This window comes from Fulmarus glacialis, unplaced genomic scaffold (assembly GCF_000690835.1).
Source record: "Fulmarus glacialis isolate BGI_N327 unplaced genomic scaffold, ASM69083v1 scaffold29622, whole genome shotgun sequence".
NCBI classification, from domain to species: Eukaryota; Metazoa; Chordata; class Aves; order Procellariiformes; family Procellariidae; genus Fulmarus; species Fulmarus glacialis.
The window spans coordinates 4,635-11,965 of NW_009197647.1; the positions used below are offsets into that span (position 1 = coordinate 4,635).

Sequence of the window (7,331 nt, forward strand, 5' to 3'; positions counted from 1 at the left end):
GTTCCCTGCGCGGAGGGAGCGGCTTTGCCCTGTCAGAGTTCCCCGGTGCCTGCTGTACTCTGGACTTTGGTTTTTGGCGAGGTGAATCTGCAAGCTTGGGACGGCTTTTGCAGAAGCAGCGGCCAAAGGGAAGGCAGTAGGAACTGCCTATGCGATGTCTCAGGCCAGGGCTGATGCCTTCTGTGACCCCAGTCCATGAAGTGGGTCTGGCTGAACTCGACACTTACAGGGGCGGCACATGAGAGGCTTGGACAGCCTTCTGGCAAGAAAAAAGGAGATGGTCCAGAGTGCAGGTTTCACAAATAAGGAATGCTGCATTCAGCATGTAAATAGGACTTTCAGTAGCAGATGGCACTAGGGACACAGCTCCCTGCCTAGAAGATAGGAAGAAGTGAGAGCCCTTCAACCCGCTCCATGCACAGCACCCCTGCTTTGGGAGCCGAGCTCTTCAAGTGCGACACGAGACATCAGCCAGGCAACAGATGTTTTTAAAAAGCAAAAATGTGATCCAAAGCAAGTTTACCTTGTACCTACCAGCCAAAAAGGCTGGACTTGAGCCACGGAGGAACCTGTCAGCCTCTCTGCTCCAACCACCCGCTCTGCGTCGCTGCGGTCCTCGGCGGGACTGCGGTTTCCCGGTGCGTGGCTGCTCACGCCTCCAGCAAGCAGGGTGCAAGAAGCATCAAAGCCACACCAGGGCCTCCAGGCACTAAATGAAACCAGGGAAGCTGGGAGGAGGGAAGCGAGCACTGCGAGAGGTTGGGGATTGCACAAGACAAATCTGCGTGTGCTGGTGAGGAGCAGGATCTGAACGGGTAGTGTAAAGCACGCACGGCACCGTAGCGCTCACTTATCGCAAGAGCTTGGAAGTGTAATATTTAATCATTTTAACTCCTCATGGCTCAGGGGTAGGCTGACGTGCACGGCATAGCTTCCCAGGTATACCTGGGGCTCCCAAGGCGGAGAGCTGTCCTTCCCCAGCAGTTACATCTGCTGGTTTTAAAAATCCTCAGGGAAGAGAAACATGCTGATGGGGCTGATTTCAAGGGGACACCTTTCTCTATCCTGGATGCTTCTCCATGTGTTCTTTCTTTGTATCAGTCCTTGTAACAGCAGGTGATACCCACTGTCTGTCACTGGCAGGTAAAATTTGGCTGCAAGGACAGAAGAATTGCAATGGACATGAGTCTACAGGGTAGAAGCAACAAGAGAGGGCATGGGGAGGAATTACAGTGACAGAAAAGCCACAAATCGGGAAGAATCAACATGAAATGGGAAAATCAGCTGAATTTCAAGGGAGAGGCAGGAAGCCGAGTTCATTGCCCTGCAATTGCCAGCCCCAAGCAAGAGACACTTAGACCAGGTACTGCACACTGGCCCGGGTACCAAAAGCCAGAAAACACCCCCACAAACAACTGCTCAAAAGCCACAAACTACCAGAGGAGAAGAGCAGGACCTTGGACCTGCAGTAACTGCCAATTTAATAAGAAACGCAAATGTTGATTACAGCCCATGTCTCATGCCAGAGAGAAAGGGAATGCTCCCCAACCGAATCATCCCTTCCGGTTGGATGAGGAAAAGGAGGAGCGTCAGAGCCCTTCCCAGTGCCAAAGCTGGCAATCAACCTAATCACCAAACAAACAGCCATGCTCTGTACTCCAGCACTCGCCATTCATCATCCCATTTTCTCGCTGCAGTCAGTCTCTGATGCCTCATGAGATTAATAAACAAACAACGAAATCAATACAGTCATCTCGATCCCTGCAGGCCACAGACTGTGAACAACATAACTGCTGCCTGAAAAGAAGTATCAGCGTGTAAGACAGGCTCCCAAGAGAGAAGTCCACCACCCCAGCTCTCAGCTGTCCAAAAATTAACACACATGCACAGGGGAACAGTTCAGCAGTGCCCTGGGAAACAGAGATACTGAGCAGGTCTTTCCCTCCTACAGCTTCCTGATGTTCTCCTCGAGCATCATCAGATCCAGTCTTGACCTTCTCTGAAATCCAGGCACCAAAGGAATATTTTCACATTCTTCATGGCAGGCTGGGAAATCATCTTTGCTTATTGACTTGACGAGGGGGCTGCTCTGCAAACATCAGTCCTCTTCAAAGATGGCCTCGGGCTCTTCAGTTCCTGTCAGTAGGGAACCTCACCAGAATCTCTCTGAAGCAGAGAGAAGCGTGTGTATGAGAATGAAAGTAAATTAGGTCTGAACAAGATTAACAGGGGTTTAATTGAACTATGTGAACTGGAATTCCAGTCACGAGCTACTTATTAGCCCGTCTCAAGGGATTGTGCTGCTTGCACTGGAGAAGCACAAGGATGCATTGTGAGCGTGGGACAGCTCAAGGGGATGGCGATGGCCACAGCTCTCGAGATGAGCGTGGCCAGAGAGGCAGAGCTGCTTGAACATGATCAAAAACGAAGCAAAGAATTCTCAACTCCCAGCCATGTTTCTTCAGAGCTGAGGCTTGGCCTATTGAGGGAAACAAACTTCGTAACAAGTATTAGCAGAGGAAACCCAGCTCTCAGCCCAGCTCCTGGGCTTGGGGTGGCAGAGCAAGCTGCTGTTCACCGAGGTGCTGCCTACTGGCTGGTATCTGGAGGCAGACCTTTGAAAACCTCCCCTTCAATAAAAGTGACTTAATGAGGTCTTCAGCTCCCTTTGGGATGTTAATTACAAAACAGCCTGGAGAAAAGTGCTTGGGAATTAAAGGAGTCACCACACTAGTCCTTCTCTTGTTTTGGTTTTCTGGTGAGGGAACCAACAGACGCTTGCCAGAGCTTGGCAATCACACCGGTCTTACCGCAGCCAAAAGGAGCCACCAGACAGCTCCACGCTCCAGCCATCTAAACCTGAGCTACAACCACACACCGAGGGGCTACTAAAAATCCCTATTATCAGACTACTGAATCCCCATCTAATCCACTGCTCGTATTATTAACAAATGATGCCTTTATTACTGCTACCTTCATGGGGGCTCTTGGAGCCAAAATCTCTCATGAGAGGCAAATTAATTTAGACATTGCACCATTTCCTCCTTCCTTCCAGGAAGGTGAAGCTGTAAGGGGAGATAGTTTGCTACTTCCAAGTCAAACACAGATACACACATGCCTGACAGCATTAACTAACCAATTGCTCACAGATTAAAGGATCTGAAAGGCTTTCCCTTAATGGATCATTTTTATGAATAGGTTATTTATTGTCCCTGTGTTCCTATAGTCCGAGAGTTCTGGCAGCTTTCACAATGAATGCATGGAAAGAGGCAGCACAACTTTAAAAAGAGATTTCTTTTTAAACAAAGAGATTCTGATTGTATTTATTACACATTTCAAGAGAAACTAAAATACATGGGATATTGGTAATCTCTAAAAACATACGGTAAGTTCAGCTAACAAGAGCATTCAAATAGATAGAAAGCTGTTAGGAACAGACTGGGGAATTTATCTTAATCCCTCTTCCCCCCAACAAAAACAAACCCCAATATCCATGATTTCTACTTAGCAATGAGTAAGCCAGCCTGCAAATAGCTAGATGTAGATGTTGATGTAGTAGCCTGCTATTTCAGGTAACAACCACACAGCGCTCATTGCTAACCGGTTCTTAGTTGTAGAAGCGCTTCTATATTTCAGGTAATGTGTGTGCTACTCTTTCAATAGTTGCAATTCCGTTAAAGCATTAAACCCCCCCTTTAGGTAACCTGCAGAAAGCCAGAGTTGTTAGACAGAACAACTACCATCCTCATTTACTGAAATGGAAGAAGTGATCTGCAGTACCTATCCAGGGCAGTGGCAATGCTTTTCTTTCCCCTGCGGATCACAGACAGGAACACAGGTCCGTAATGGAAACTCATAGCACAATATTGTTCTTTGTTATTTGCGTGGGAAATTTTTGTAATGTTTCTTTGTACTGAGAACTCAAAGCAACTTTAGAGTGCTTGTGTCTCCCATGCTTTGTTCTGTCCTCCTAGTATTGCCTTTACGTAGCTCAAAAAAAAAGAAGAAAAAGAAAATGCTGAATTTAAAGCAGAACTCTAAGCTGGATTTTAAGTAGTGCAACTTGGTGTCAGCATTCCGGTTAAGAGAAGCAGAGAGCTGGAGCAGGGAAGCAGTGAGAGGTTAGAATCAAACTGGTACTGGGATCCCTCTGTCTCACCCACCAAAAGCAAGAGCGAGCAGAGAATGTTGCTGATCTCAACACTGATGGTTACTGTACACGTGCTGTTCAACTCCTGTTAGAGAACACGCAGCACAACACTGCTACCGTATCTGGGCTCACAAGGCATTTGTGAATTGAAGATGGGAGTCTGTGTATGCAAAAAGGATCGCAGACTTGCAGCCCTGCCAGAGAACCCTTTCCTTCAAAGCCGCTCTGAACCCTGGGTGCGCCTAAAAGAGCAGGTTCTCCTCCCATTGACTCATTCGTGATCAAACAAACCAAGATGTGAGCTGGCATCAGGAAGCTCGAGCTGCCCTACCGAGACTCTGTGGCTACGTCACCACCTTTCTCTTTCCAGTCCTGTCTAGCCATATTTAAATCTAATACTAGATTGTCCCTGGGCCTGGAGAGCCAGAGCCTGAAGGAACGTAGTGTATATGTCTCTTGCTATATAGTCAAGCTACACAGCCAGCTTGCCACCCCTTGGATCTTAAAATACCACATCTCCTCAGGCTGAGATCATATTTAACTTCAGGAAGAATTCGGCAAGAGGAGATGCAGCAGACTATAGCAGGTAAGGCTGGGAGTGAGTTTGCAAATGCAACAAACCCCAGCTGTGTTGAAATGGAGCACATGGTTAGGACTCGGCTAGCCGACAGGAAGGCTTATCAACAGCACAGCTAAGCAGTGCTGTTTGGTACATGACCAATGTAGCACTCTGAGACTCCCACCTCAGAGCAGCTTTTCTCCAACATGCAGTACCTGGTCTTCCCAAGTTTCTAAGAACACCCCATTAGCACATTAAATTCTGCACCTTCCAGAATCAAATTGTTCCCCGATCCTCGTAGTCATTGCAGTCCCCACCACAGCCTCAATTCCCTAAAACGTACCTGCTTTCAAAGGGTGGGAATAGAAAAGTGCATGGGTGGGGAATAAGAAAGAGGTAGCGACGCTGGGGAAATGAAAGCTTTCATCTACAGCAGTCTGGAATCTGATGAGTTACTACCTAAAGAATTAAAGAATATGACAAAGACATTATTATAAAGCCATAAAATGCAGCTATGTATTTCAGACTAGATGACAACAGAGATGAATACAAAGCTGTGTAGCGTGGTATCCTTGATCCATTTGATCCCTCTGCCTTCAAAAAATACAACACAAACTGGTATCCAAAGTAGCAAACCCATGCTCCACCTTCCACAGGAACTTTACTACAAATCCTAGCCAGCATGGAGGAGCTAGGACAACAGCCCTCTCTACCCACCAGAAATGACAGAAGTCACTTTAACGGTGACTGACACATTAATCATGTCAAATGAAGTCCTGGATATGCGAAGTCCTCTTTGCTTGTGAGAAATCTATGGCAGAACCCTGCCCCTTCCACTCTTGTAAGTTCCTTCTCCCTTGTCCCCGAAAGGTAAAGCATGGCAATGCCAGAAAACCATTTAATATAGTTAGTTGCCTTTGATGTAATCTCCGAGGAAGCATGATTATAGCTGATTATTTTGTCTTTTGAGGCTCATCGGTCATGGCTTTATCGTTTCTTTTTGGTTTCCTTCTTGGGTTTCTTGCTTATCTGTGGAGCAGTTGCTTTTGGTTTCTTCACTGTCTCTGAATTCTTAGGCTCAAAACTGTCCGAGTCCTACAAGAATCAATTAAGAAACAGTCAGTAACTTTTTTTTACAATTTGCTGACAGCTCACTTTGGGAATTTGAGTTTAAGCCAAAGGAAGCAAATGCTGGGTATCTCTGTTGGAACACATCTATATCAAACTGAGTCCACATTTAATGTGACTTGAGCAGCACCATCTCTGCTTCTTCTGCCTGTGCTTTTTGATGAGTGTGAGTTTATGCATAGAAACAGCTTGTTACCAGACAAGCCGTTAAAAGCTTAAGTGTCTAAAACAGGCTTTGGAGAAGAAAAATAAAACCAACTTTAAAGGCAAGAAGAAAATCAACACTAAATGAAAACTATTCAAATTAGGAAAAGGAGAAGATACCATATAATCACCAGTGTGTGTGGAAACATTCAGCAGGTATTTCTGCCAAATGTTAATCATTATCATGTGCAAGACAAAAAATATTCCCCAAAACAGTAGTAAGAATGTAAAGTTCAGAGCCTCTACACCAAGCCCAAAATCTAGGGAGGGAATTGCAAGCAAAGCTTTCTTCACCTGGACTAACAAGGAATGCTTAGATATCCTGCTTGTTTCCTTCAGGGGAGATGACAGATAATCTTTCAGCCATGGGAAATAAAGTCTAGCTATCTTGTAAAAACACAAGGGAACAGCGCCAGTCTCATCTGAGAAAGCGCACATATGCAGATTGCCTCCTTTCATTAAATGCATTTGAGTATAAATATTGCTTTAGCATCTTGGTTTCTATCAGTCAGAGTGTGCCAACTGGAAAAGGACACACAAAAAATGGCTGAGCAAGACGTGCTAGTTTCAAGCTTCCAAGACAGCACTCCAGATAATGGAGGGGGAGGCGAGCATCTGACAGTATCCTTTTAATCAAGGAGCTTGGTTCAAACGTCTCTCGAGTTACTGGGCTATTATAGTTCACATCTGTGTGGCTTTCCAAGGAAGGAGACTTGGCTGGCTTTCCAAAGGCTGTAATCGGCGCACGGGGAGCTGGCAGGCTCTGGAGAAATGGAGCAACATGCTTTATTACTCAAGGATGCAGTGTGCTGCTGCCGTAAAGTGAACACTGCTGCCTTCTAATGTTCAAACCAAGGTAGACTTCAAAGCCTGAAGCCTCCAAGACAGAGAAGCTCCTCAACATCCTACCCAGACTCAAGCATCATTCCCAAGATCTGGAGGGGTAGCCTCTGGTGTTTATGGTCTTGTATATTAGTCATATGGACAGTAAATCAAGACGACAGTATACATATGGAGAAAATAAAACGTAGAGCATGCAAACATCAAAGCATGCTTGTGAACTTAAACAGTAACAGGGCCTTGAGCTTTACCGTTTTAATTGGGGGCCTGGTCCTCAGTTTCCCACTTCAAACTAAAGCTCTCACTCTTTTCAGCTTTCAAGAATCAGGCTACTCAGTATTTATCAGGGGAAACCATGGACTCTGACAGACAGGCGCTGGTGGCTGCAGAATAACGGTGCAAGACTTGCAACGCCACTGCACCGTGACCGGCAGGCCCCCGCTTCCTCTC

General features: G+C 46.1%; 1 protein-coding gene across 1 annotated transcript in view; it reads right to left on the reverse strand.

The window, feature by feature from the left end:
• Positions 1-5,696: 5,696 nt before the first annotated feature.
• The window catches only part of MANBAL (mannosidase, beta A, lysosomal-like), a 2,839-nt gene continuing 1,204 nt past the window's right edge, over positions 5,697-7,331 (reverse strand). The window contains exon 2 of the mRNA XM_009572625.1: positions 5,697-5,804. Within this exon, the coding sequence (XP_009570920.1) occupies positions 5,697-5,804 (108 nt within the window). The remainder of the gene's footprint in view (positions 5,805-7,331) is intronic.